The 27,910-nt window shown below is 64.6% G+C and overlaps 2 protein-coding genes across 7 annotated transcripts in view; one reads left to right on the top strand and one right to left on the bottom strand.

Annotated features, from left to right (window-relative positions):
- CORO7 (coronin 7) overlaps positions 1 to 27,910 on the top strand; it is a 61,054-nt gene that overhangs the window by 20,610 nt on the left and 12,534 nt on the right. For 5 of the 6 annotated variants that reach the window (XM_042240441.1, XM_042240442.2, XM_042240444.2 and 2 more), the window contains exons 8-21: positions 3,790 to 3,876; positions 4,327 to 4,409; positions 24,170 to 24,224; positions 24,618 to 24,675; positions 24,764 to 24,909; positions 24,991 to 25,083; positions 25,198 to 25,329; positions 25,749 to 25,875; positions 26,189 to 26,364; positions 26,849 to 26,957; positions 27,071 to 27,157; positions 27,238 to 27,380; positions 27,455 to 27,559; positions 27,637 to 27,722. In XM_042240441.1, coding sequence (XP_042096375.1) covers positions 3,790 to 3,876; positions 4,327 to 4,409; positions 24,170 to 24,224; positions 24,618 to 24,675; positions 24,764 to 24,909; positions 24,991 to 25,083; positions 25,198 to 25,329; positions 25,749 to 25,875; positions 26,189 to 26,364; positions 26,849 to 26,957; positions 27,071 to 27,157; positions 27,238 to 27,380; positions 27,455 to 27,559; positions 27,637 to 27,722 — 1,487 coding nt within the window. Of the gene's footprint in view, positions 1 to 3,789; positions 3,877 to 4,326; positions 4,410 to 24,169; positions 24,225 to 24,617; positions 24,676 to 24,763; positions 24,910 to 24,990; positions 25,084 to 25,197; positions 25,330 to 25,748; positions 25,876 to 26,188; positions 26,365 to 26,848; positions 26,958 to 27,070; positions 27,158 to 27,237; positions 27,381 to 27,454; positions 27,560 to 27,636; positions 27,723 to 27,910 lie in introns of those variants that run through there. The other variant, XM_042240445.2, reaches the window with a different exon arrangement.
- On the bottom strand, positions 8,318 to 18,994 carry VASN (vasorin). The gene is made up of 2 exons (XM_027961784.3): positions 18,851 to 18,994; positions 8,318 to 10,998 (listed from the first exon to the last, which is right to left on the bottom strand). The coding sequence occupies exon 2, from the start codon at positions 10,987 to 10,989 to the stop codon at positions 8,971 to 8,973; it is 2,019 nt and encodes a 672-aa protein (XP_027817585.1). The 5' UTR covers positions 10,990 to 10,998; positions 18,851 to 18,994; the 3' UTR covers positions 8,318 to 8,970.

The following is a 27,910-nucleotide window of genomic DNA, read 5'->3' as shown; positions in this document are numbered from 1 at the left end:
CGCCAGGGTCCGTGCAGGCCCGGCGCCGGGCACCTCCATCCCAGCCCCAGCCAGGCAGCGCCCCTGGCCCGTCCCCCAGCTGAGTGCTTTCCTCCCCTCCGTCCCCCCAGCGAGGGGGAGGCGGCGACGGTGCTGAGGTGGAGATGGAGTGGCCGCCGTCCAAGGGCTGCGAGTTCAGCGAGGCGGGGGGAGCCCCCCTGAAGGGGGTTTCTGGGCTGAGGAGACCTGGGAAGAGCGTGGGTGGCTGCCACCCCCTCGCCGCTCCTGGGCTGGTGCCTGTGCTCGGCCCCTCAGCCCGCGGGCGCGGGGGCAGCGGGGCCTGGAATGCCGCCCTCCGCCCGGCCCTGCCCCCCGCTTCCGCCGGGGCATCTGGCCCGCACCTGGCTTCCATTAGGAAAACCGCTGCTGGCGGCCGGGTCGGCATGAGCTGAGGGGCCAACTCGGGGGAGAAGCCTTCTGGGAGCGCCTCCTCCCGGGATACTCCTCACCCAGAGCGGGCACTGCCCTCCCTCTGGCCTCCGCCCCCCTGTCCCTGGGCCATCCCCGTGGGCTGGGACCTGGGGGCTCCTCCCTCACTGTCTTTTCTGGGCCTGGCCCCTGGCAGCTGGCGCTTGGAGCAGGAGATGCTTGGGCGGCTCCCTCCTGCTCACGCCCCCCGCTTTGTGTTTTGGTTCCATTGATGACGGATTACTGTGTCCTAGGCCCTTGGCATGCACAGGCTCCTTCCACCCTCCTGAGCATCCTGTCAGGTCAGCCCTTTGGTCACTTTTGTCCCCAGGGTCACAACAGCTCACAGCGGAGGCGAGTTGGGTCCATCTCACTCCAGAGCCCCGGGGGTCCAGAGCCCCTTCACTGTGCCAGGGCCCAGAGGGCGTGGCTGAGGCCCTGAAGCCATGGCCGTGCCAGGGAAGGTAGCTGCCGCGGTGAGGGGATGCCGAGGGATGGGGAGGCTTGGGCCGGCCGGCCTGGGCAGGCGCAGTCAGAGGACCCCCGGTGCAGACAGAGGCAGGCCTAGGGGCCAGCATCATGACTGCGGAGGGGCGCAGGCAGGTGATGGGGGGGTCTCACCGCCAGAGAAGGTCCCCTTGGCCCAGAGACCAGCTCAGGGCTGCTCCTCCAGCCGCCCTGCCCCTCACAGGAAGCGTTGCCGTGGCGACAGAGGGGGTTTGGCGGCACTGCAGCAGCTGGAATGCCGGGTATGCGCCCGAGCTGGGCAGGCGCTGCCTGGCCGCAGCCCTCCTGTTCTCTCCTTGGGGCCAGGTGTGGGGGAGACATGGACGGAGGAGGGGGACTCCTCCACCTGCAGGACACCTAGCCATCGGTGAGAGGGGAACCCCAGGGCCTGACCCGCAGGCTTGGCTCACCGTCAGGGGCTCCCTGTGACAAGGCTGGGTCCATGCTGCCGCCTGCCCTCTGCCTCAGGAGGAGAACCTGGGGATCCCGAGGGGAGGCTTCTCCTCCCAAGTCCCACTGAGGTCAGGGGAGAACTTGCCAGGTTTGAAAACGAAAGTCACTTCAGTCCTCTGGGATAGAGGCCTCTCTTAGTTGCTGGGGCTTCCCATGGTCCCTGGGCAGACTGAGCCGGGTGTACCCACAGCAGGCGCGCTGGGCCCAGGCTAAGCTCCAACCTGCCCTCCACTTCTTGGGTGCTGTGCCCTCTGAGGCCCGAGGCGGGGACGGAGAGCCATGGGGCAAGCCGGACCGCCCTGCCCGTCGCCACCTGCTTTCTCAGGGTGACAGCTGGACACCCAAGCTGCCTGGTGGGGGTGGCTCCTGGTCTGGGTGCTGCTGCCTCTGGTCGAGCCTGTCCCCTCGCCGTTCCTCCGTCAGCTCCGTCTACTGAAAACAGGAACGATGGTGGGCGGGCGACTGCCCTGCTGGGTCACTGAGGCAGATGGCTTCCCCTCTCTGTGCCTTTGGTTTCTCCAGGCCTGGAATAGGAAGATGGGAGACACAGGCCAAGGAACGTTCCATCCAAACGTGTGCCTCTAGAGGGAAAAGGCTCCCCCACTGCCCACAGGCTCTGTAGGACCCGGGTGCCGCTGCCGCCTCCCCCGAAACCCCCTCCCCTGAGACCCCCGTGCCAGCTGTGCTGGCCTCCTGAGTCTCCAAGGCCCCACCCTTCACAGATGCCGGTCCCCACGCTGGCTTGTGCCCGTCGATCTTTCGTATTTTAACCCAACTGTTAATCTTAAACCCCTTTCCTCAATTATACTTCGTGTGCCCCATGACCATCCTTTTGAAAAGAGCACGTTGCTTTGTGCCAGACTCACCCCCAAACACTTATGCAGTGGCAAGTCTGTTACGGTGCTCAGGTCAGGAAACTGAGCCACAAGCTGTTGGCTTTCCCCTAGCCAGTCTGACCCGAAGCTCGCGCCCTAACCTGCTGACATCATTGCTTCTATTTGATTGGCGTGGGCCCTTCAGCCTGCACGTTCTGAGTGTGGGGACACTTTTCTGTTTCACTGTGTCCCCAGTGCCCAGTGTCACATGCAGCTCGGATATTCATGTTACAAAAGAACAGATGAGTGAGCAGTCCTGCCTCACCCAGGACGTGACCGTCCATCTGAGAAGTGTCCAGCCCCACCGCCAGCACCCAGCGCGGTGCCTGGCCAGGGAGAGGGCTGTTGAATGAACAAAGGGTGTGCGAAAGCTGTGTGAGCTGTCTGGCACTCCTTACACGGGATGTTTGCACACCGATGAGAGGGCGAGAGAGCCCAAGTGACGCTGATGACTGACCCTGGGGTGCCGGTTCCGGAACTGACCCTCGCCCCGACCCCTCAGCCCATCTTGCGTGAAGCAAGGGACATCGGGCCCCAGTTCTCAGGCTCCAGCCTAACTTCCTGTGCCGACTCGAGCCGGGTGGGAAGGGAGCAATGAGAAAAGCTCCTCAACGACACGGAGCTGTTTCCGACGGGCTCCCACGCCGGGGTCGGCCTCCGCGGGCTGAGGAGGGGGCGCCGGGCCAGCTCCCTTCAGCCGCCTCCCTCCCTCATTCATTCCCAAGGAGATCGTGGGAAGCCTGGAGGAAGCTGGCCACGGTTTGGGGTGAGCTATTTTTGGTAACAGGGTCTTTCGTCTCAGGCTCCAGGGGCCAGGGTGACTGGGAGGGAGCTGTTTGCATTTCCTCTGGCCCCCCCCCACCGGCTCCCCGCCGCCTGGGCCCCAGGGACAGGGCCGCCCGCAGTGTGAACCCGCCTCCCCTCCCCTCCCCTCCCCGGCCCAGGAAGCCTTCCTACTGGCAGCCCCAGCACCACAGGAGGGCCGTGCTCTGCCCCCTCCAGCGACTGTTCCCTGCGCTGGGCACCAGGCCCTCTCCCCGGCCCCCTGGCAGTGTCAGGAGGCAGCAGTAATTCTCGTAATCCCCCGATTTGCACGCTGCTTTGTGGCAGGCCTGTTCCTATCACATGTGGTCTCAGTTGATCCTCGCGACAGCTCTGGGAAGCAGGCAGCTTGGGCCATGAGCCGGGAAAATGAAGTTCTAGGAGGGCATTGGGTCTCAGAGCCCGAGGACGGTGACCGGCAGAGGTCGGTGACCAGCAACCGAGCGCCCCCTCTGGGGCACCCACAGGGATGTGCCACCATCCCGAGCCCCATGGCCACTTCAAGAGGGGCCTTGGCAGTGCACAGGGCAGCCGGACAGAGACTAAGCCCAAGCTTGGTGGCCAGGTTGGCCCTCTGGGTGCGGAGCTGGCCCCAGCTGGCCGCTCCTGCCCTCCAAGGGGCCCTCGGGTGGGTGGACCCCCCAAGGAGGGCCCTGGGGCTCAACGCCATCTTTTCTACCCCCAGAGCACGCCGGCCCATGAGAACAGCAGGGATGGCCGACTGGTCTGGACAGGCACCCGGGAGCACCTCGTGTCCACTGGCTTCAACCAGGTAGGGCTTCTCATGGCCAAACCGGACATACACACCAGGAGGGCAGGACGAGCCCCTCTGGGAGGCAGGGGCCACGGCCGGCTCCAGGCCTGTCCATATACGGCCCTGCCCCTCATGCAGCTGGGTCTCAGAGCCCCAGGGGACCGACGGCCGCTGAGAACTGGCAGATTCCATTTGCAGTAGCTAAGCCTGACCCTGGGAACTGCGGTGAACACCCCCAGGGACCAGAGTCCACGGAGGGCCCCACCCCCTTGTCACCTATGGGTTCTTAAAGGGGCAGGACGTGAAAATCCAAATCCTCCCTCCCTGGCGTGCCTCACCCCCACCCCCCACCCTCGTGACTGCCCTCCAAGCTCTGCTCTGGGGCAAGTGCCCCCGTGCCAGCCCATGTCCTTGGCCCCGGGGTTCCTGCATGGGCCCTTCTGAGCCCCTCTCTGCCCCTCCTTGCAGATGCGAGAGCGTGAAGTCAAGCTCTGGGACACCCGGCTCTTCTCCACTGCCCTCACCTCGCTCACCCTGGACACCTCTCCCAGGTAGGAGTGGCCGGAGCATTGGGTCGGCTGGCGAGTGTCGAAGGCCCCGTGATGTGTATAAACGCGCGCCGCTGGTCGGGGGCAGGCTTCTGCACGGGGGCTCATGGTGTGTTTTGGCCTTTAGGGAGGAGACTGTGACTCAGCAGGTGGGGGACAAGGTATGTGGGGATGCGCTTGATTTTGCTGTGAGTGCTCTGGTGGGGCTGAGAACTGAGACACCAAGGCTCCGATTGAGAGGTAGACGTGGGGTGACGTGCGGTAACATGGGGTCTGGAGGCAGGCCTTGGACCCAGAGGCTTGGTGAGACCCCAGCCCAGGCCCCACGCTGTCACTGGTAGTCCTGGATGAGTCAGGGGTTCGGGCAGTCACTTCATCCGCCCACCCTCCTGCAGGTGCGTGCAGGAGGGTTTACGGTGGTGTCCACAGGGTTCTGGTCGAGCCAGCTCGGTGCCGGGACTGCCCAGGCCTGGGGAGGCCGGCTGAGGGGATCAGGTACAGGGGGCTGGGGGAGGAGGAGGCGGAACCTGGTCCCTGAGCTCTGACTCAGTGTGGCTTGCTGAATCCCCTACCCAGGCAGGGACCCGCAGAGGTCAGAGCTTGGACGGGGCCTTGGTCCTTGGATGTCCATCCAGCCCCTTCCTCTCCCGTTTTATAGCTGGGGAAACTGAGTCACAGATTGCGCAGTGCTCTGCCCAAGCTCCAGGAGCAGGGTGGGCCGTGAAGGGGCAGGCTGAGTGCTCAAGGAGCTCCTGCCAGGGTGGCCCCGCTGAGAGCCCCAGGGAAGGGGAAACGATTGGGGGGCAGAAACCCTCGACTCACATCCTCTCTCACGACACAGGGAGAGGACAGGGAGCTGGAAAGGCCCATTTTTGCAGATGAGGGGGCGAGGGTGAGTGAGGCCCCCCACATTCCTTTAAAGCGCACAGTGGGCGTGAGGCCTCTGCCTGCTCTTGGCCATGGGGATCCCAGGGGTACTACTAGGACCCCTTCCCTGCATGGGAGGACTTAGGGCTCTCAGGCCTCCTGGCTTCGTGTCCAGCAGCCCCTTCCCCAGCCCTGGTGCTGCGCTGGTATCTCATCCCCCAGGCTTCCCCAGGCCAGACACCCCTTTCTCTGCAAGCCCCCCAGCAGAGGGAGGGGACTGGCCCAGCCTGGACAAGGGAGTCCACGCTGACCATCAAGGGCTCCTCACCCCACCACTTCCTGCCTTCTAGACTCCGCCCCTGATCTGTGCTGGTTACCCACCCCCACCCCGAAGGAACAGCCCCCGCCCAGCCCCAGCGTGGCCCCTGGGGGAGTTAACGATGCCCAGACCCCATGGTGCCACTGGCCAAGGCTGACCCTGTAATTACAGCAGTTAAGAATAGCCTCACAGGGCCAGCGAGGCCTGGAATTTCTCAAATCACTCCCAGATGGGCGGCCAGGCCAGTGTCCCGCCCCCTTCATCCCCCAGTCCTGGCCGCTGCCCCACTGGGCCCACGCCCTTGGCAGAGGAGCTGGGACTCTCCAGCCTTCTGCAAAGCTGGTGGACGCCAAGGCTGCATGCCAGCCTCCAGGTCGGCCTGAGAGCTGGTGGGCCCTCTACCCCCAGGCTCCCCAGAAGCCAGAACCCACAGGGGCCCCCTGCGACGTCAGGGGCTGCCGACTGGGCTGAAGGTGGGACTTGTGCAGGGTGTCAGCTGCGCACACCACCTAGGCCTCCACCGCACCCGCTCATTGTCTTTTATTTTACAGATTTTTCACCTTCATTTGAGTAGAACAGTAAGAGCTACAGGAGGCCAGAGAGGGGTCAGGCACATGCCCCTCCCTGTCCCCTCCCAGGGGTCTCTGTCTCTGCTCCCAGCTATGCCCTTCCCTGGGGGCAGCAGGTCCTATCCCTAAGGCTGGGCCCAGGCAGACGGCCACCCCGCACTTCTGTGCAGGGTGGAGGTGGGGGTTACCGTTGGGGCTGACCGAGCAGCTCACACTCCAGCCCTGGAGAGGCAAAAACACTACCTGTCCTGGGTGCCCTGCCCCTGGGCTGGGTGAACAGTCAGCAGTTACCAGCCCTGAGTGGAGGCGAATGGAGGATTTTCTCCAGATGTTACCAGTGCATAAAAGCTGAAGCCAGAGAAATCGATCTTCTGTTGAGGTCACCCTGGGAGTGAGCATAAGGGTGGAGGCTGGGAGCATGCTCTGGCCAGAGGCACCCACCCCACATCCCAGCGTGTTCCCTGGAGACCCGGAGCTTCTGAGGCCCCTCCCAGCTCCTGGAGGCAGGAGGCTGACTGCCCCTCAAGGGCCAGGGAGCAAGTGTCGGCTCTGCGCCCAGGAGCCTCTCCTTAGAGGGACTGAAGGGCACACGTAGCCCCAGGGTCTCAAGGACCCGGTCGGAGGCTGGTGTTTCCCCACCCACAGTCACCCTGGGTCGTGGCTGCCTCCTGGCTGTGCGTACCCCACTTGGTCCCCAGTCGCCCCTTCCTTGCCCAGCCCCTACTCTGATGGGAGGCCCAAAGACCTTTTCTGGGGAGGCTGGCATGAGTGCCCCACCTGCCTCCTGCGGGCCCTGCCACCCACCCCCATTGCCGCCCCACTCACCAGGTTTAGCTTTGCAGCAAAAGCATTCCCTCAGCAGCCACTGTGCTGAGCAGCAGCCCACAGGCCCACAATGGCCCCTTTGACGGGGCCGCCAGAGGGGAGGGCCGGCCTCGCCAGAGCCGTTCCCCTAATGGGACCCAGGCACAGGAAACCCACCTGGGCCGCCGCCTCAGGGGGAGGGCCCCACCCCAGTCCCTCTGCCCACCGCAGCCCCCCGCCTGCCTCTGCCTTGCTCACGCCAGAACCCTCCGCAGCCGATAATTGAATCCAGAGCCTCGCGTGGCCAGCGCTGACATCAACGCCCAGAGCCGCAGGGCCTGTTCCGCAGGCCTGGCCGGGCTGCCTCCTTCCCGCTTGGGTGAGCCCGGGGCCCAGGGGGCCACGACCTGTGTAGGGCGGTGAGCAGGAGCCTGGGGGGAGCTTGTGCGGGCCTCTGCAGGGCCTCCGTGGCCCCCAGGGCCACCTCCCTTCTCGCCAGAGGGTGACTAGAAAAGGTGGCAGCGGGTATCTGTGTCTGTTCCTCTCCCCAAACTCCTAGCACCTGGTGCAGCCAGGGCTGTGCACAGCCTCCCTGGCCCTGCCCCACCTCAGCCGGCGGCTTCCAGGAAAACATTCATAGTGCAGGGTTTCTGGGAAGCCTGTGTCCCCCCAGTGCAGAGAGTAAAGGGGGGTCTCGGGCCAGCAGACCTCCTGCCCGTGGGTGCCGCCTCTCGCAGCCCTGGCTGGGCCTCCGCCTGCTTGCCCACAGGCTTCCTGCCATTTAGGACCTCGCTCCCTCCACCACGGCCCCATCTCTGTGGCTGGAGCAGAAGGCTGGGGTCTCCCTGCCTGAGCCCACGCGGAGGGGCAGCGGGGCCATAGGCAGGGCTGACCCCACCTGGTCCAGGGCCATCGTGGGCCTGGGGGACACGGCTCAAGGCACCCCTCCCCAGAGGAGGGTGGGCAGTGCACTGCTGGTCAGACCGGTCCCCGAGGAGGGACCCCCGGGGGTCTGTGTCTTCTGCAAGCCTCTCCCCAGCCTCTCCCGGGAGCCTGGCAGCTCCTGCTGGGAGAAGATGGGGTCTGGGGAGGGGAAGGCCGCCCTCAGTGCCCCCTGCCCCGAGGCTGAAGCGGCCCCCCACCCCTCCCTGTTCCCACCTGGTCCCCCGTCTCCCCAGGAGGCTAGACCGGGCACCTCAGGTGAGCTGGACAGCCCAGGGCATGCCGACTGGGGCCTTGCACCTGCTGGGAAGCAGGGTCCCGGCTCCCAGCTCCCCGCTGTAGGCCGACCCTGTGAGCCCTCACCCCGCCTCCACGCAGGTACCCTGGGGCTGTGCCGAGAAACACGTGTGTTTCTTTTTATCTTTTATTTTTCTTACAAAAGACCTTCATATCATCATTTGTCTTTAAAAAAAAAACAAAACCCAAAGTCCTTGTCTCTGAGTTTGAAAAACATTTTCCCAGAATAAATGGGAAAGGATCTTTTATAAATACATTTAAAAAAAAAAAAACAAAAGCGAAACTCGTTCCTAAAGCATCTTTCTTTCCAGTTTCTTTTGCTTCTTCGCTCCCCAGGGCCGAGGCAGGATCACCTGCCCCCGTCCCCAGTCCTGCTGTCCCTCCGCTCTCTTTCCCGGGGGCTTCCTTCACTGGCCCCCCAGAGTCTCCTTAGGGTGGAGGGGCTTGGCAGCCCCAGGCCTGTGTTACCAGCACACGGCAGAGCCAGCCCCACCCCAGGGGCTGCACATCGCAGAGGATGAGGTGACCCCGTCCTCCAGACACTCGTGCAGGGGGCCCCTTCGAGGGTCATCCCTGGGCTCCAGCGTCTCACAGAAGAGGAGACCGAGGTCCAGAGATGGGCAGGGGCATGCCGCGGTCACCCAGCCCGGGTCCTGACGTGTCCTCGTCGTCCAGATCTGAGAAGCTCCTCGATGTGGCAGCGGGGCCCCCTGGCCGGTCCCAGCGGGGCCGAGGGCCCGCCCGTGGCGGTCCGTCCCTCCCAGGCTTAGATGTAGGGCTTGGCTGGGAGGGGCCCCTGTGGGCTGGGCCCCGAGTAGCCCATGAGCGGCACCTCGCACTCCAGCCCGCCCGGCGGGGCTTCCCCACCACCCTCCAATGCCTTGGGGTTTGGCTCCAGGGGGGCCTTCACCCCCTCCAGCTCCAGGGGCCCGGCCCCAGGTCCCACTTGCCCTTTGCCCTGCGCCACAGCTGCAGCGGCCCGCCCCCGCCGCACACAGAAGGCCGCCCCGACGGCGGCCAGCACGGCCAGGAGCACGGCGGCCAGGGCAGGCGCGATTAGGAGCGGCAGGTTGCCCTCGCGGGCCTGGGTGACCGGGGCGTGGTTGGAGCGGACAGCTGGGGGTGTGCGGGCCTCCCCGCAGGCCTCCTCGCCCTCAGGCACCCTCCCAGCCCCCAGGGCCCGGACGCAGATGGAGTAGGTGGCGTTGGGCCGCAGCTGGGTGACAGTGTACTCGGCGAGTGAGGCGGGCAGCCGCAGTGTCACTGGCCGCTTGTCGGGGCCCGAGAGGTTGCGATAGGTGAGGCGGAGGCTCCTCAGCTGCACAGCGCTGCCCTGCTGGAAGCGCTGGAGCCCCACCCTCAGGGACGTGGGGCTGGCGGGCTCGATGCCCAGGGGCAGGGGCCGCGGCGTGGCCGGGGCGGGGCTGGGCCTGGGTCCCGGCCTCACCCGGCTCTCGCAGTACAGCCCCGTGAAGCCCTGAGGACACAGGCACTCCAGGTGGCCCCGCGCCCCCAGGTGGCAGGTGCCACCGTTGAGGCAGATGGATGCCGGGCAGTCCCGGGGTGGAGGCACAGGCCCCGCAGTCGGGGGCGTGGGGGGCGGCCGGCTCGGGGCCTCAGTGGCCAGCTCCGTGGGGCGGAGCTGGGTGGGAGCTGGGCTGGAAGGCAGGAGCGTGGGCTCCCGCACGGGGGCCCTCGTGGTGGGTGCCGTGGCCGTGGTGGTGGTGGCCGGGCAGCCAAAGTCGGCATAGTCAAGGTCCAGGAGCAGCCGGCCGGCGTTCTTGGGTGGGAAGTGACAGCGCGTCTCCTCTGGGCTGGCCAAGGTCAGGCGGCTCTCCCGGACCCAGGGGCCGAACCAGCTGAGGGGGCACACGCAGTTGAAGGGGTTGCGGGCGGCTGCCAGGAGCCTCAGGCGGGGGAAGAGGGTGGAAAGCTCGTGCGGCAGGGCCTGCAGGCTCAGGTTGCTCAGGTCCAGCTCCTGCAGGGCCGCTAGGCCGGCCAGGTCCTCCGGCCTCAGCTGGGCGATGCGGGTGTTGCCAGCCAGCCGCAGGCGTGTCAGTCCCCGCAGGCCCCGGACGGCAGGGGGCACACGCTCCAGCTGGTTGTCGGCCACGTCCAGGTCGTGGAGGTTGCGCAGGCGGCCGAGGAGCCCCTCGTCCAGGTGCCGTAGCCCCAGGCCAGCCAGCCGCAGCGCCTCCACGTTGGCGGTGTCCAGGATGCCAGGCTCCAGGGCTGGGAGGCCGTTGTGGCTGAGGTCCAGCAGCAGCAGGCGGGGCAGGCGCAGTGGGGGCAGTGCCCGCAACTCATTATCTTGCAGCTTGAGCTCCAGAAGGTGGTCGAGCGCGTCAAAGGCGCCAGGCTGGATGTGGCGGATGCGGTTCTTGCCCAGGTAGAGGCGCTCAAGGCGGCGCAGGCCGCGGAAGGTCTCGTTGGTGATTTCCCGGAGCCTGTTGGCAGTCAGGTCCAGGTTGCTGAGGTTGGCCAGTGGCTGGAAGACACCCCCAGGCAGGCTGGCGATTTGATTTTGCGACAGGTCCAGGAGCTGCAGCCCCGGCAGACCAGCAAAGCTGCCTGCGTCGAGCGTGGTGATGCCGTTCTCAAAGACGTACAGGCCCACGGTGTCGGGCGGCACGTCCAGAGGCACGGTGGTCCCCTGGCGGGCGGTGCAGAAGACGGTCCGTGGCTGGTTGCACTGGCAGCCGGGTGGGCAGCCCTGCGCCCCGGGCCCCAGGGCTGGCAGCAGCAGCAGTGGCAGGAGCAGGCGCAGGGGGGCCCTGGAGCGCATCTCTGGTCCCTGGGAGCAGAGAGGGAAACGGGAGACCGTGAGTCAGGGGCCCCAGGGGACAGCCACTCCAGGAAGGGTCAGGAGGGGAATTCCCAGCCCCACTCTGCTCCCCACCCTCAGACCCGACAGCACACGGGAGCTGTGAGTCAGGTCCCCTGAGCCGGGGCCGGGCTCCTGCCGCTGCCCCGTCACTCCCTCGCTGTGTGACTGAGTGGTCACGTGGCCTCGTCATGGTATCAGTTGCCATTTCCTGCGCTGACACCAGGGTTCGGTGGGCTGACTGACGCACACACAGGGGGCCCGGCTCCCAAACGCTCAGAGACCACGAACAGCTGGCCTCCCCCTTACCCTTAGCTCCAGCCCTCCAGCCTCTCTGCAGCTCAGAGAGAATACGTGTTGGTCAAAAAGCATCAGGCTCTGTGCCCTCCCCCGAAACATCCCCCCCCCCAAAAAAATAATCTGTGCGGAGGCAGATGGCAAAGGAGGGAGAATGCAGGTCCTGGAGCGGCAGCCCCTCCCGCAGCATCCGGGAGAGACGGGCGGGCAGGCGGCCGAGCGCGTAAGTAGAGAAGCTGGCTGCCCCCGGCCGCCGCCGCCACGCTCCGCGTCCTGCAAGTGAGGAGAGACCACAGCAGGAAGACCTCATGTGGAAACTATGGGATCGGTGTTTTTCCACTTGAGAAGTCAGACCTGCCCAGGACGCAGCCAGCAGGAGAGTTCCTGGGGAGGGGGAGGCAGGGAACCTCGGCCTCCAGGCACCCCCATCTTTGAGCCATGATGACAGAACTAAAGGTGGGGGGCTCTGGCCTCCCTGGAGTGGCCCAGGGTGCAGGTTGGGGGATACAGTTTGCGTGGTGGAGAGAGCACCAAGCCTGGAGATGCTCCAGAGCGGATCTTCCGCCATTTCTCAGGATCCACTCTGGGCCAGGCATGACACAGGAGGGGCAGCTGCCATCCCCACGCGCCAGTGGCACCGAGCGTCACCCAACAGCTCCTCCAGGTGGGAGCTGTTCTCCGTGCTCCCAGATGACAGAAGAGGGGCTCCTGGAGGCGCAGGCACTTGCTGCCTTCACGCTGCCTGGAAATCTGAGCTGGAGCCCAGCTCCTTAACCACGTCCAGGTGCAGCTGGGCCTGCCCTCCTGACGCGGGGCGCAGTCCTGCCCGTGTAGGGTAGCTCCTCCAGCGGCTCCAGCTCCCACTCGTAGCCTGAACTGCCTGAGACAGGATAGGGCCACAGCACAGGCCCCCTTCACTTAGGCTTCTGCAGGGAGCCGGGGGCCACCCCAGCAGCAGTCCCCCCGCCCCGTGGGCCCCTAGACCCCCTGAGAGGCCGGCACACATCTCCTCCAGGTGCCTCCAGCTCACACAAGGGCCTTTTGTGTTGAGGCTCAGCTTCCCCTCCCCCACACTGGCCAGCCTTCCAGCCACGCAGGTAACAGGGCCCCCCGGCCGGTGTGCTGCCCACTGCTGTGCACCGGGCTGCCCTCCCCGGGGTCGTGGGCTCCTGGACCTGAGTCCAGGAGGGGCAGGTGGTCCTCCAGAGGCCGCAATGGTGTCGGGCCAGCTCTGGGTAAAAGCCCGTCACCAGATTGGGCCTGCCTAGAGCCACCCACCTGCAGGGTCCCCTCTGCCCCTTGGTCATTAACGCTGATGACCGCTCTCCGGAGACCTGACCCCGGCCTGTGCCCCAGCCTTTACTCTCTAGGTCCTGTAGTCCTCTCCCCGAGGGGTGTCCCCTTCGGCTTTTGCTTCCCTGCATCCCAGAGAACATCTCTGCTGAGTGAACTATGGGGAAGCTCGGCCCGAACCCAGAGGCCCAGCGCACCGCAGCCCCGTTGGCGCCGTCCCCGGGGGGCTCTGGGCCACACCCAGCTTCCTCCCCAGCCTGGGCCGCTCCACCCGTACTGACTCAGAGGGGCGGGTACGGCCTGGCCACCAGATGTGCTGGGAGCGACCCCCGCCCCCTCACCGCGTCGGGGGTGAGCCACCTCCCCTTGAAGTCACCCTCCTGGCAGAGGGCAGGCAGGGTCAGGACGGGAGTAGGCAGGCTCGGGGACGGGGTCCCCTACCCACGGCCAGCCTGGCCACCCCTACAGCTGCAGCTCCTCTTCGGCCTTACACAAGGTCACGGCTAAAAGCCCCACACTCCAGTCTGGCAGCCCTGGGTCAGGGGCGCTCAAGGTGTGAGGTCACAGACAGCAGGCTGTCTCGGCACCCGTTTCCCCGTCTGTCCATCCGGCGTTTCAGAAAGGACACCTCCCAGGGCTGGGGTGCTTGGCACCGAGGGGCCAGGCATGGTCTATGGGGGCCTGAGATGCATATTGGGTGTGTTTCCCATTCTGCATTGACGAGGGGCCTGGCATGGACTCTGAGCTTCCCTCTATAGTCTGCTGGCCCTTTAATCAGTGAAGTCCTCATGGGCGGGGGGAGGCAGGGATGCTGGGGGTCTGGCAGAGCTGGCGGAGGGTAGGGGGTGGCATCCTCTGCCAGGAAGACCCCACAGGCCACCCTGCCACCCTGCCTCCCAGCCCTGAGGTACAGGGCTGAGTGTTTCACCTGAACCCCACTTCCCTCATCCAGAGAGGGCCTGGCACTGAGGCGTGGGAAGGTGACAGCTCGGGGCCATCAGCTCTGGGGGCTCTGCCACCAGGAACCGATGAGAGGGCCCCAGAGGGTAAAGGCTGACCATGGAGAGGCGATGGTAGGGCAGCCGAAGGTCAGTTCCGCCCCTACACACGTTCTGAGCTCCCTCCTCACCTGTGGGCTGTCTCCCCAGCCCTGCTTCACCTGGACTTGGCTCTGAGCACCCAGGGTTGTGGTTCCATGTCCTCCTGTTTATTTGAAATGGGGAAGTTCCTTTAACAAGTTCTGGGAGCGATCCCGCCCGTCTGGGCGCGTGCTGGTGTGTGTGTGTGCGTTGGGGGCGGGAGCGTCTCCCCGGGGTCACGGCTGCCCTGGCCCTTGCAATTTCAGCAGCTCCGAAGGACCAGGGGCCTGGGCTTTGATATCTGATCTGCTGACTCCAGCAGGGCGGCGGGACCGCTCCCTCTGCAGAGGGCCGGGGGGCGGGGTGCTGGCGACAGCCCTGGGTTGGGGCGTGGGGGGCAGAGTGTCCAGGGCCTGCCCACCCCTCATGGACTCGCCTTGGCCTGGCCCCACTACGGGGCCCGCCAGGGGACTGAGCTGGGGTGGGGCTTTGGGATCCAACTGCCTGTACTGGCCGCCTGGCCCCAGCCCTTTGCTTCAGTTCCCATCTGTGAAGCAGGGGGTGTGGGGTGGGTACAGCCCCTGAGTCTCAGAACTGTTTAGTTTGTATTTGGAGAACATTCTGAGTGGTCTCTAAATAAGTGGGTCGGTAAACATGACGTGCTGAGGGTGTCACCCATGAAACCTCTGCACGCGTGGAGTCGGGGAGCCATGATGCATACATTTCAGCACAGACAAGGCTCCTGGGCCCAGGGTGGGGCCTCCACACACGGGCTGCCTGCCGTGCTTGGGCATGGGAAAGCGGGAGAAGCTGGAGCAAGCAGGCTGGGGCGGTGCTGGGGGCATCTTTCGTTCTAGAAGGGGTGGGGGGAAATGAGCTGTCCTTTGGCCGGCACTTCAGCATGTGATGGGGGGTGGGGAACAGGAGGAGGGACTCTGTGAGTAAGAACGTGGTCATCTCAGCTCTCAGGGACCCAGAGTGTCCCACCCACCCCTTAGTATGGGACACACCTGCAGGCACCTACTCACACACAGGCCCTGGGTCAGGCAGGGACTGGCGAGTGGGCGGGACCCAGGCTCCAGACTTGAGGCTGGAGCGTCTCCCGTGCATATTCAGTGGGCAGGGGTGGGTACAGGCAGACAGCAGCGGGCACACGCCCCTTCCTGCACCCGACACTGCAGAGTGGGTACCCGGGGTCTGGGCTGCGGCTCTGACCCCGCAGCTCCCAGCGCCGGCCAGCCAGGCCTGGCAGTAGCCCAGCCCAGGAGTCTGCCAACCCCCCAGGCAGGCGGGACTGTGCCGGCAGCCAGGACGGCTGGCTCCGGTTTCGCTGACGTGTCTGAGGAGGCTCCGGGTCCGGGTCCAGTCCACCCGCCTCCCCATCCCTAGCGGGCAGCAGCCCCTGGCCCAGCAGGCGGGGGGTCTCGATCCTGGGCCCTGGTGGAAGGAGCCAAGGGGACTGAGCCTCAGGTTCCCCAGAGATAGCCCTCAGGATGAGGGTGGGGGGATCCTCACCCTGCCGTGTGATTAAGCCGGCGGTGGGGGGGGGGGGTGTCACCACCACCTCCAGCTGGTTCTGTTCTTGCTGTGGATAGGGCCTGACACACCACGCCACGACTTCTCCTGGTCCTTTCCCTTCCATCTCCCACTTACAGAGCTTCTCAACTCCAGCTGCACGTTGAAAATCACCAGGAAGCTTTAGAAAAGTTCTAGTGCTCGGACCCCGCCCTCCCCCAGGCAATTTAGTAAGACTCTCTGGGGTGAGAACTGGGCAGAGTTGTGGTTCAGAGAAGCTCTTTGGGTGGGTGGGTCTCCTTGCCTAGCCCGGCCTCACAGATCCTTGAGCAGAGGGTCGCCGAGGCAGGCAGTCTGTATGGCAGTCGGCTCCCTGTTTCCGGAAGCCTTGATTCCTGAGCCGGCAGCACCGGAAGAGCCGGGTCGGCCCCCTCCCCATCCCACTCCACAGCGGGAGCTCCTGGCTCCGGGTGGGTGCTGTCTGGGGCACTGTGGGTGACTTGGGAGCCGCCGGACCTGTCAGCCCAGAGCAGGGAGACCAGTGACTAAGGCCAGTCGCCAGCTTCAGGTAGCCCTCGGGGCCCAGGACGCGCCTTCTTGGTCAGTGCAGGTGCCACCCCGCAGGACACCTGCAGCCCAACTCGGAATGGGCTGGTCTAGATGCCACCATCGGCACGCGCCAGTGTGATGCCACTGGGGCTGGGCTCAGAGACGGGCCCTCCTCACTGCCCTGTCCCCACCCAGGGCCAAGACACCCATCAGGTAGGGCCCTAACCCTGCAATTAACCCTGAATTTGCCAGAGGAAGACCTTAGTCACCAAGGGAGGCCGCCAGCCCCAAGCGAGCTGGGCCCAGGCTGTCTGCAGCCTAGACGGTGTGAAAAGGAGGCAGAAGCCCCTCGCCCAGAGGGGTGCTTGCTCTTCTGATGCCTTCATGCCTGGGGCTCTCGGTCACCCTGCCACAGAGGAGGCCCTCTGCAGGGTCTGTGAGCTGATCGGTGGGCAGGTGGCATCGGTCGGCGGTGGGGGGGGGGACCAGACCACGCGACCCTGCCTCTCACCTCTCACTGCTGCCCCTGCGGGCCCCAGGGCCATCCCAGCCTCTTCTCAGCGCAGGCCAGCTCCCTCCTTCCTCCTTAATTAAATCTCTCAGGCAGCCTCCAAGGAATGTCAGAGCCTTATTGCATTCCCCGGGAGGAGACTGGTGGGGGCTGTCCCCCACCTTAGAAAAAAACCGGCCCCTCGCCTGCCCCCACTTCCAGTCCTAAGGTGGCCTGGTGCGTGTGTGGGGGCACCCGCTCCAGCCTCCTCATACCCAGGGAGGCTGGAATGAGGAAACGCGGGGGAGGCCCACGGGCCTGGCCGCCTGGCCGGCCAGGCGGCCCAGCCAGCTGAGAGAAAGCAGTCCGGCTGCCTCTGGAATGTGGAAACCGATAAAAGGAAGGAGGCCGAGCCCCCGCCCCGCCTCAGGGCACCCCTGCCTGCCCCTAAACACAGCCGTGCTCCGGTCACGCGCGCGCGCAGACACATGCCCACGCCAGACACACGCCCACTGGGCTGTGCTTTGAGACACACACACCCCCTCCTGCTTCTCCAAGAACTCTCAAATTCCACAGCAGTGAGGGGAGCTGGTTTTCTTGGCAGAGCCTTGGGCTCCCTGGCCCAGGGAGGGGACTTGGAGGGGGGCTCCGGGGGGGGACCCTTAACCCCGTGAAGTGGCGCTGCTGTCCCTCCCATGAGCTCAGGGCCTGCCATTGTCAGGGTTGCTTCTGTGGAAAGAGGGCTCACCCAGTCTTCTCTCCGGTCACTTAGGAGAACTGGCCAGCTGGCCTGCTGAGGTGGGAGCTGCCTCCAGGGTCCAGTTGAGACCCTGCCCCCTGATCCCAGGAGCTGCCCAGGCCAGGGGTGGCGTCTACTTTAAAGTCCCCACAAGGACTCAGCTCTCTTTACCTGGGATTTGTCTTGGTGGGGACCAGTGGAGGTGGTCAGGACCCCTCTCCTGCCCAGGGCATCTCCCTGGGGACATCTGCCTGGGGCGAGCACAGGTGTGGGCACTGTCTGAGGGACTTTCTCGTGTTGAACCCCTCCTCCTCCACGTCCAGGGTCTGGAGAGCGTGGTGCCATACCAGCAAGTACCCTGGGCCACCCGCCCAAGCTGACCCTCTGGACCGTCGGGTCCCAGTCTGCAGCTGCAGGACTGGGGAGGTAGGGACAGTCAGTGCCCAGGCCCCCAGCCTGGCACGCGTGTGCTCATCCTCCCTGGGCCGGAGTGTAGGGGGGGCAGATAATGGTCTGGAGGGAATCCAGCTGGGCTGCTCATTACCAGAGCCCTCTTCCTGCCTCTGACACTCTGTTTACAGAAGCTCTGGGGGCTAATTCCCTTGGGAGAAGACCGCAAACTCAGGGGACGGCTCTCCCATCCCCCTGCGCCCGCTTGCCTCAGCCCTCTTGGGCCTTGCCAATAGCTGGGCCCATACTGGACGTCATGGCCCGCTGAACCTGCTGACCCCACTCGGAGGTCACCTGCCCAGCCACCCCTCTGTGTCCCCAATGCCCAAAGTCTAGCCTAGTGGGATGGGACCTCGAGATTTAGTTGACTCGCGACCCCCCCCCCACCCCGCCCCCTGGCCCTGGAGAGGGCCCTGGCCTGAAGGTGGGGCCTCTGGGTCTTGATGCCACACTCCATCCGGGGCCTTACCTGCCCTTGGTGCAGAAGGTGAGCAGAGTGACCCTCAGGGCCACTTCCTCCTTCCCACCTTTCACACTCCACCCTCAGCCCCAACGGGAGGGGTAGTCAGCGACCCTGGTGTGGTAATCGTTAACGAACGGGGGTGAGGCAGAATGCTTGGCACCAATCAACTGGCCTGCCAGTGACCACAGGGGACCTCGCAGCCTTCAGGCCCCAGGGCTGCCAGCCCAGGGACACAATAGATTAGGCTGGCTCCAAGCCACCGGGTTCTCAGCCTAAGCAGAGCCCCTTCCCTGGAAGAGGCAGAGATGGGGCAGCCTAATACCTGGAGTACGACCCAAGCCGGCCAGGCAAGGTCCATACCCGGCTCCAATGGGGCTGCATGCCTGTGGCCCCCATGCTCTGCCCTGAGTGACATGGGCCCTCAGGGCCAAGCCCAGGCCGTGGATCTGCACAGGGGGGCGGGGATCGGGGTTGGGGGTGACCAGAACCAGACTGTGTCACTCCAGGAGGTAGAAGTAACCTAAGACTGTCCTAGCCATCCCCTCAAAGGGGTTTGATTCATAAAACTGGTCATGCCGGAGGGCCCAGCCGTGGGAGGAGGAAGCGAGGGAGGGGGTGTTTATTTTGTCTGCTCGCAGCCCCGCAGGCCGGTGAGCCGCGTACGCGCGCGCGCGCGCGCGCCCGCACCCCAGGCCGTGGAGCTTTCGGCGTCCGAGGACTACCAGATAGGGGCACGGGTTGGGGCGCACGGCGAGTTGGCCCAGGTGATCTTGCAAGGATTGGGGGCCCGCGTGCCCGCCCTGAGTGCGTGTGCGCGCGGCGGACGGGGGCGGTGGTGGGGGGAGGCGGTGGCGGGAGGTCCGCGCGCGTGATCGGCGCGTGTGCACGGCCCGCCCGGGGCGCCCTCCGTTCCCACCCCGCAGCCCTCAAGCCCGGCAGACACTCACCGGGCGGCAGCGGCGGCGGCGGGAGCCGGGCGGGACGCGCCGCGGCCTCAGTGCTTCCCAGCCCGGCTGCCGGGGTCCCGAATCGCGAGGTCCCGAGGCAGTCGGCGTCTGTCTCTCCCTGCCTCGGGCTCGGGCTGCGGAGTCGCCTGGCCAGAGGCGGGTCCCGCCTTAAGAGCCTGGGGGCGGGGCCGCCGCGGGCGGGGGCGGGGTCGCCCCCCATTGGCCGGGGCGGGGCCGGCGGAGACCCGCCTCCTCTCCTGGCCGAAAGGGTCTTCTGGCCGGACAGGCTGGTCCTCACCCGGCCGCCCTCCCGAACAGGCGACTGAGAGAGAGTCGTAGGAGTCCCGCGGTTTAGCCCGGTCCAGTTTGCCGACCCGTGTTTTGTGAAAAAAAGAGCGAATATCGAATGAGACCAAGCGTCCCAAACCTAGATGGGGCAGGTGATTTAAACTCAAGGAATGCCCCCCACCCCCCAGAGCCTCTGGAGACCTAGGGAGGGCAGCCCCGATGACCTGTCCCACTCTGCCAGAAATTGCGATTTTTCAGGGAAACTAGAAATCTGCATTTTTTAGGTGAAATCTCTTTAAGTGTGCTGTTCTTGGTTGCTAATTCCAATTTCAAGAACTTCTGGGAGGCCACACACACAGCCCTTCTGCAAGCCTCATAGGCACAACCTCGATATGCCAAATCTGAATCCTGGGGTCCTTTTGCCTGACCTTTGCTCTGGGCTGCTTTCCCTGTATCTTAGATGGGGGGGCTGAGATCCCCTGTCACAGGAAGGGGATGCGACAGACCAGCCACAGTTACTGGCAGCATCAAGGCCAGATGTGCTGGGGGATGCTGGGCTGAAGGGCCAGGTTGGGCCTCACTGTCAGGAGGTGGGGCCTGACTGCCGCTGACAGTGGCCCTTTGATGGAGCAGAAGGGGAGGGTGCCAGGGGCTGGACTAGTCCAGAAAAATCCCCTGCCTTGGAGGCTTCCAGGAAAACACTCTGCTCTGCCCTCCCCCCCACCCCACCCTCTCGGCGCTTGTGGTCAGAATTGTGCCTCGGAGCCTTTGGGGACCAGCTCAGCTCCTGACTTGCAGCCAGGCTCCAGGACACCCACCACCCCATCCAGCCCAGCCTGCAGCTCAGATCTGGGCCAGCTCAAATCTCGGGGGGCCTGATGGCTTATCCCAGCAGACGGCCACACCAGTTTGGGATGGGGGCAGTTTGAGTGGCCTTTGAAGAACTTGATGGCCCCCAGAAGGCAGGATGGCCTCCATGTCCAGTCTCTAGCAGGGCTAAGCAGAGTTCAGCTGCAACAGTGACCTCCCAGACTTTCCTTTTCAGCTCTGCTCCTCCTCAGGACCTCTCCCCCCACAGGGCTGCCTGCCAGGATGGGCAGGGGTCTGCACCCCTCGTTTTTGTTGTCTTATGTGGATGTGGGGTGTGCCGTGCAAACCCCTGAATGTCCACTTCTAGGTCAGTGGGCAGGCCCTCAGGTGTATTTCATTTGACTCACGTGGGACTTTTTCAAAGTTGGAAGCTACTGGCAACGCTGAAAAGCCCAGTTTTTTCGCATTAGAACTTCCCGGCTTGCCTTGAGCGGAAACTCTCAGCCGAGGCTGAGTGGCCGTTGCTCCCTGTGACCAAGGCCCAGACTCACAGGTCACCTCACCCCAGACTGCTGCACTCCTCCTGCTCCCTGCAGAGTTTGAGTCTGCGGTCGGTACCGTGTGGCTCTGCTCAGACTGTCCCTTTGCCTCTGCCCTTGGGCCCCATGTCCCCCCTGAGGCTCTCAGGGAAGTCTAGCCTGATGCTCCTAAAGGAACAGGACTAGCTGACAGGTCCGGGGCTTCTCGCTTCTGTGACCTGTTCTTGCTGGTAGTGAGATACCGCCTGCTTAAAGCATCCAGTGCCCACCCCCGATCCCGAGCCTAGGCTCACACTGGCCCTGCTCCCGTCCACCCAGAAATTGAAGGGAAGTTCCAGGAGACGCCACCCCCCCCCCCCCAGTCTGTCCATCCTGTCCTCTTTGGGTGTCAAGGCACTACCCTGTCTTAGGACCTAGTTCTAAGGGAGCAAGAGAGTGGGGGTGGGGGTCAGGGCTTGATTCCAGCAAACCCCAGTGGCCAGCCTGGGTGATAAGAATAGAACTGAGGGAGCTGGACTGCTTTGGACCAGTGGCAGTGCCCAGATGTCTAGGTGGTGGGTCTGAGTAGAGTGATGGGCTAGCGGAGAGAACTAGGGGAGGCTTCTTGAAGCTGCTTTTCCTGGCAGACTCCCTGCGGTCCTTCCTGTGTTCTTTGCAGTAGTGTTGGGAAAGCCGGTGGGATTGTTAGGGGCCTACCCCTCCCGACTCAAGGGATGTTTGAGCAAGTTCCGGGAGATGGTGAAGGACAGGGAAGCCTGGAGTGCTGCGGTCCATGGGGTCACAAAGACTGGGACACGACTTTGCGAGTGAACAACAAGCCCTCCCCCACAGGACCCACTTGACACCACCCTTGTTCTCCCATCTTTTGGGACCTGGGTTCAGGCTTTAGACTTTCCATGGCTTTGAGTCCAGAGCAGACCCCCAGACCCAGGTCAAAGCCATTCCTAGTGGCAGGTCCAGATGCCAGCCCTTCCCCCAGTGCCACGGCAGCAGGAGAGATGCCCTCGCCAGCGCTCATGCCCTCTGGCCCTGTGCCAGGCTGGGGCTTGGTTCTGCATTCCAGATCCAAACCTGGCTTGGCTGTCTTTATAAGGCCTGGGGTCAGGCCCGTGCCAGCTGTTGGCCAACCCTCGGGGCCGGGTGCCATGACCCCATTTCCTGGCCTGTGCGACAGCAAGGGCAGGATGCTCCTGCCTGGTGGAGCTGCTCAGGTAGCTCCGCCCGAGGCGAGGAAGACTGGCCTGACCTGTCAGAGAAGCCAGCCCTGCCCTCCATGACTTCCTGCCCCCGCGCCCCTAGCACCTGAGTCAGTGGGCCAGCCAGCCAGGGCCAGTGGGGCCAGGGTAGGGGAGTGGGGTGCCAGGTCGAGCCTTTTCAGGAGGTTGGTTTAGAGCACCAGTGAGCCACCAATGCCAGGGTGGAACTGGCAGGCTGCTGCCCCATTTCTCGCCGTGGCAGCAGCAGGATGGCAAGAGTCCCTGCCCAGCCCACTTGCTCTCAGACTCTTGTTTTCATTCCTCCTGACTGTCTCTACACTGATCTCTGCTCCGCACAAATCTAATCCTACCTTTCTCGAGATGTGTCATTTGCTTCTTTATTGCTCATCTGGCGGGAGGAGGCTGAACTCCCTTCCTGATGCCCCAGGCCTTGCTCCAGGTGGCCTCTGCCACCCCACCCTTGGCCTCAGACCCTCTCTCACCGCCCAGGCCACCAGCCAGGTCGTCCTACTTCCTGTTCCTCAAACAAGGCCATGCGCCTGTCTGCCACAGGGCCTTTGCACGTGCTGCTCTTTCTGCCTGGGACTCCTTCCTTAACCTTTGGGTCCTATGTGACGCCCCCTGCTCTGTGGCCAGCCAGAGTCAGGCCCTTCTGCCCTCTTGCCATGTGTCCTCAGAAAACTCTTCCTTCACGTGTTTGCCTTTGGAATTGCCTATCACCCATTCTGTGAGCTTTTGAGGACAGAGGTGGGGGCCTGTTACACTCACCTTCGGTCCCAGCTGACAGCCCAGCTAAGGTCTGGGCACCGACCAGCTCAACCAGGAATGAATGATGTGAGTGAAAGTCCAGTTAGAGCCGCCAAAGGGACCCACATCTGCCCCCACTGGATCCAGTGTTAAGGCAGGGGATGTCCGAGATCACACGACCACTTTGTTCCCCTGCTCCCCATTCCCCCTCACAGCGGTCAGTGGTCAGATCAGGCCAGAAAGGGCAGTTCTGAGCCCAGTTCGCCCTGCAGAGCCTGAGGTAATCAGAGGCTGTGTTGCTAACAGTTGACGGGCCCCGGGCACTCAGGGAAGCTGTTGGAGACACCCAGGGCCCCACCCAGCTTCCCAGTCCTCCCTGGCTCCCTTCCAGTGAGGGTGGGGGCAGGTGGGCAGCTAGCTGGCAGGGGAGCAGGTGGGCTGGGCCCTTTGTTGCCTAGGTGAGAGCCAGAGGCAGCTGCCACAGCTGAACGACCTCTGACCACGGGGACCACCGCGAGGGTGGCGGGGTTCCATCTGAGTATGAGTGTGTCCATGTCAAGGTTGGGGCTCAGGCCCGTGGGTCCCCAGGGACGTGACACCAGACCAGGAGCGGGAACCAGATGAAGCTGCCTGTCCGAGTGCTCCTGGATGTCTCCCCACCTTCCTTCCCCCTCCTCAGGGCCCGGAAGGCGGCACTCACAGGGCTGGTGGGCTGCCGGGGGCCCTGCAGGGTCCAGGAGAGAAAGGGGAGTAAACCCCTGGGCAGCGACAGGCCATTGGCCGAGAGCGGCAGGGACGCCGGGGGCTTCCAGCCTGGCCCCTCTGCCCTGCCCTAGGGCCCACCTGGGGAATGGGGGGATGGAGAACACGGAGACCAGAAAACAGGGCAGGAAGGAGCCCTTGCCCTCGGCCCCTGGCTCAGGCTCGGGCACAGGGGCTCAGAAGTGCTCCTGAGGGGGGTGTCGGGCCTCCACGAGGCCATCGAGGCCCAGGAGCAGGGTGATCGAGGTGACAGCTCCAAGCCCTAGTGCAGTCTGGGAGCACCCAGCCGACTGTGCCGGGTAGGGATGGAGGGGATCATCGGTTCCGACCACCCCCCCTACCTTCCCCAGCCTGGTGTCTAGGCTGTTGGAGTGAGACCACAGACAAAACCTACATCGGGGGTTGGTGAGGGAGTTTTCCTGGCGCTGCTGAGCTTGGGAGGAGATCACGGCTGAGGTGCAGAAAGTGGGGGAAGCTCTCTTGTGCCCAGGGCCTGCCACAGTCCTGGGGGGAAGCAGCTGGGCAGATAGAAATAGTATTAGTCACTCAGTAACGTCCGACTCCCTGACCCCGTGGACTGTAGCCCACCAGGCTCATCTGCCCGTGGGATTCTCCAGCCAAGAATGCTGGAGTAGGTTGCCATTTCCTTCCCACTCAGGGATCAAACTCAGGTCTCCTGCCTTGCAGATAGGTTCTTTACTGAGCCGCCAGGGAAGCCCTGGGCAGATGGACCCCAGGAAAGAAAGGCTGGGAAGCGGGGGCATGTTGGGAGCACAGAGAAAGTGGGTGGGTGGAGGGTCCCCAGACACCAGTGTGGATGCTGCTGCACCCCTCCCGGCTATGGTCGAGTTTGGCCTGAGCCCCTGTCTAGGGTTGCGACACTCTCAGCCCTGCTGCCACCCCTCGGTCACGGAGACTTGGCTGTATTCCCACGACCGGCCATCTCTCTCCCCCAGGTCTCTGATGCCCCTGCTGGACCCAGACTCGGGGCTTCTCGTCCTGGCAGGAAAGGTGAGGAGAACCCACCCATGTTGGGCCAGATCTGGTCCTGACTGGCAAAGTAGAGAGTGTAGGATGCTCACCGCCCCCACACAGAGGGGGAGCTGGGACAGTGCTGCCTGGGCTCCAGCCCCTGCCAGGGGCTGCGGGCACACAGTCAGGGTCACAGCCTAGAGTGTGAGCTGCCCGAGGACGAGGCTGGGAATGGAGCAGACGAGCACCCAGCAGGCGCTTGTTATACTAATCGCCAGGGGGCATCACCCCAGCTCGGCTTAGCGCTTAGTAGGCATCTGCCGTGGTGGTGCTGTGACTCAGTCCTCGGGGAGGGACGGGGCGGCAAGAGTGGAGCCAGGCAGCCCAGACCACCAGCACAGTCAGCATGCACTCGGGTGGGCTTTGTTGCAGGGAGAAAACCAGCTCTACTGCTATGAGGCGGCCCCCCAGCAGCCAGCACTGAGCCCGGGTAAGCCCTGCCCGCCTCCCCCGCCCTGCACCATCGCCCACTTCCCCAGCCTGCCCTGACAGTCCTCCGCCCACCGTGTCCCTGCCAGTGACCCAGTGCCTCTTGGAGAGCACGCTGCGGGGGGCGGCACTTGTGCCCCGGCGGGCAGTGGCCGTCATGAGCTGCGAGGTGCTGCGAGTGCTGCAGCTGAGCGACACGGCCATCGTGCCCATCAGCTACCACGTACCCCGCAAGGTGAGAGGTCCTGCAGGAGGGGCTGGGAGGGCCTGGAGTGGGGGACCCTGAGCTCACCAGCCTGCCCCTGTCTGCCGCCAGACCATGGAGTTCCACGAAGACCTGTTTCCGGACACCGCAGGCTGTGTGCCTGCTTCCGACCCCAGCACCTGGTGGGCGGGGAGCGACCAGCAGGTAAGGCTGGGGCCTGGCTGACAGCCCCTCCGGCCATGGCTGGCACTCAGTGGCCCGGTGTCCCCTCCCCGGGCCCTCACCTCTCCTGCCTCCACTGTGGACCTCTCCCCACAGGTGCAGAGGGTCAGCCTGCACCCCGCCCGCCGGGCCCACCCCAGCTTCACTTCCTGCCTGGCACCCCCTGCAGAGCCCACTCCTGCCACAGCCCGGCCCGCAGGGACACCTGTGGACGACGCGGGCCCCAGCGTGAGTATCAGCAGGGGGCGTGGGTCTGGGCAGGCCACACGCTGTGGCCCACGGGTGTCAGAAACTCGAGAAGCAGAAGTGAAGAACCCCAGTGTTTTCAAAATCGTGCAAAATGCCTAGGAAGTGAGACTTTCACACACACACAAAGAAAATCTAGATTTCTAGCCTCTCTTGAACAATCCTGACCGCTCCGGGCCCGCCTTCCCACAGTCAGGAGCCGGCAGCTGCCACCCGCTGCCCCGTGAGCTAAAGCTCGGCTCACCCATGTCACCTCCTGCCCCGTCAGTGACTGTACTCCCAACCCCACATCGCGCAGTGGGGATTCTCGCCCACCCCGGTGTCTCAGGGTGATGACCCCAGACCCTGGCAGACCACCCACCCACAGGGGGCCTCTGGCTGACCGGGTGCTTCTCCCCCAGGAGGGCTTTTCCTCCCCACCCAGCTCGCTGACCTCGCCCTCCACGCCCTCCAGCCTGGGGCCCTCACTCACCAGCACCAGCGGCATTGGCACCAGCCCCAGCCAGCGGTCCCTGCAGAGCCTGCTGGGTGAGCGTGAGCCCCTAGCACAGGTGCCCTGGGCCACCCCCCACCCCAGCCACCCTCCTCTGCACCCCAGTCCTGACTCCCCTCCTATACCAGTCACTTCCTTGTGGGGTGAAGTGAGTCTTGATGGCCTGCACTTTCTGAGATCTGGGCGGTTGTGTTGGCCGGACCAGCAGAAGCTGGGGTCCTTTGCCAAGGGGAGCAGGCAGCCCAGATTCAGGGCTGGACCAGGTGCCCCTGCAGGACTTCCCAGGGTGGGCAGGCCAGGGACCGTCACCTCACGTGGCTCCGTATCCCTGCTGCCCCCTGCACCCAGGCCCCAGTTCCAAGTTCCGGCACGCTCAGGGCACCGTCCTGCACCGAGACAACCACATCACCAACCTCAAGGGGCTCAACCTCACGACGCCTGGCGAGAGTGACGGCTTCTGTGCCAACCAGCTGCGTGTGGCTGTGCCCCTGCTCAGCAGCGGGGGGCAAGTGGCCGTGCTGGAGGTGAGGGCCAGCTCCGCCACGCAGTCCCCATGTCCCCCTGCAGGATGCTGAAGGCGTCGAGTGCCCATGCCAGCTCACCTTCTCTATGCTCAAGCCGTGTGCCAGGCAAACCTCCCAGTGTCCCATGCTGGGGGTGCCACTCTTATCCCCGTCTTACAGATGAGAGTGGTGAGGCACAGAGAAGCTTAGTGACCCATGGGGTCACATGACGTGTAAGTGTGGAGCTGGGAATCAAACCCAGGCCCCCTGAGCCTCGAGCCTGAGCTCTTCCCACTGCTCCAGCCACCCCCTCACTTCCTGGGGGCCTCATGGTTGGCACTTGGGGCTCAGAGCACAAGGTGACTGAGCAGAGAGCTTGGGCATTACCCAGGGGGTCATCGGCTGCAGACGGTGAGGCCCAGGCATGCTGCTTGCCCTGCAGCCACTGGGACCGGGCTCTCTTGCCTGGTACTGATGGGCCTTGGGGTGGGGGCACCTCCCACAGCTACGGAAGCCTGGCCGTCTGCCTGACACTGCACTGCCCACGCTGCAGAATGGGGTGGCTGTGACCGATCTGGCCTGGGACCCCTTTGACCCCTACCGCCTCGCCGTGGGTAAGGAGGCTGGGCTGGGCGCTGGGCTTGAGGAAGGGTCCCGGGGCCCCAGATGGGGTCAAGGGAAGCCTGGGGGCCTTGGGCCAGCAGTGACAAGCCTGCTCACCCTGCAGCCGGGGAGGACGCCAGGATCCGGCTGTGGCGGGTGCCCCCCGAGGGCCTGCAGGAGGTGCTCACTACGCCCGAGGCAGTACTTACAGGTGATGGGGGCCTGGGTTGGGGCTGGGGGGTAGGCAGAGGCTCCTGGGGGACTCAGTGTCACCCCACGCCTCAATCCCAGGCCACACGGAGAAGATCTATTCTCTGCGCTTTCACCCACTGGCGGCCGACATACTAGCCTCCTCCTCCTATGACCTCACCATTCGGATTTGGGACCTCAAGGTCGGAGCCGAGCGGCTGAGGCTGCAGGGCCACCGGGATCAGGTAGGATAGTTCTGGGGGGCAGGTGCCCAGCCATGGGGCAAGAGGCTGCTTCTCACGTTTCCACCTGCCCCCAGATCTTTGGCCTGGCCTGGAGCCCCAACGGGCAGCAGCTGGCCACTGTCTGCAAAGATGGGCGCTTGCGGATCTACGAGCCCCGGGGTAGCCCTGAGCCCCTGCAGGTGAGCAGGATGGGCTGGGGGCAGCCCTCAGACCCGGTGGGGGTTCCGGCCGGGCCTCATATGCTGTATCCTAACAGGAAGGCCCAGGGCCCGAGGGGGCCCGTGGAGCCCGCGTTGTGTGGGTGTGTGACGGTCACTATCTCTTGGTGTCAGGCTTTGACAGGTGAGGACTCTGGGATCACCATTCCCATCCCCAGACCTCAGCATCCACTGTGCCCCGTCCCCAAGATACGCATACACCTGTTAGGTGTGCAGAAGCTGTCCCCACACTCACTTATTGGATGGATAGTTGAGTGGATGGGTGGATGGATGGATGGATGGATGGATGGTGAATGGATGGTTGTGAAGATG

This window comes from Ovis aries, chromosome 24 (genome assembly GCF_016772045.2).
Source record: "Ovis aries strain OAR_USU_Benz2616 breed Rambouillet chromosome 24, ARS-UI_Ramb_v3.0, whole genome shotgun sequence".
NCBI lineage: Eukaryota > Metazoa > Chordata > Mammalia > Artiodactyla > Bovidae > Ovis > Ovis aries.
The sequence above is the reverse complement of the archived record's forward strand: the minus strand, read 5'-3'. Positions and strand labels throughout refer to the sequence as shown.

What these genes read in the sequence shown, in the direction of transcription:
- VASN (XM_027961784.3), bottom strand. Translation starts at nt 10,989, where the DNA reads ATGCGCTCCAGGGCCCCCCTGCGCCTGCTCCTGCCACTGCTGCTGCTG.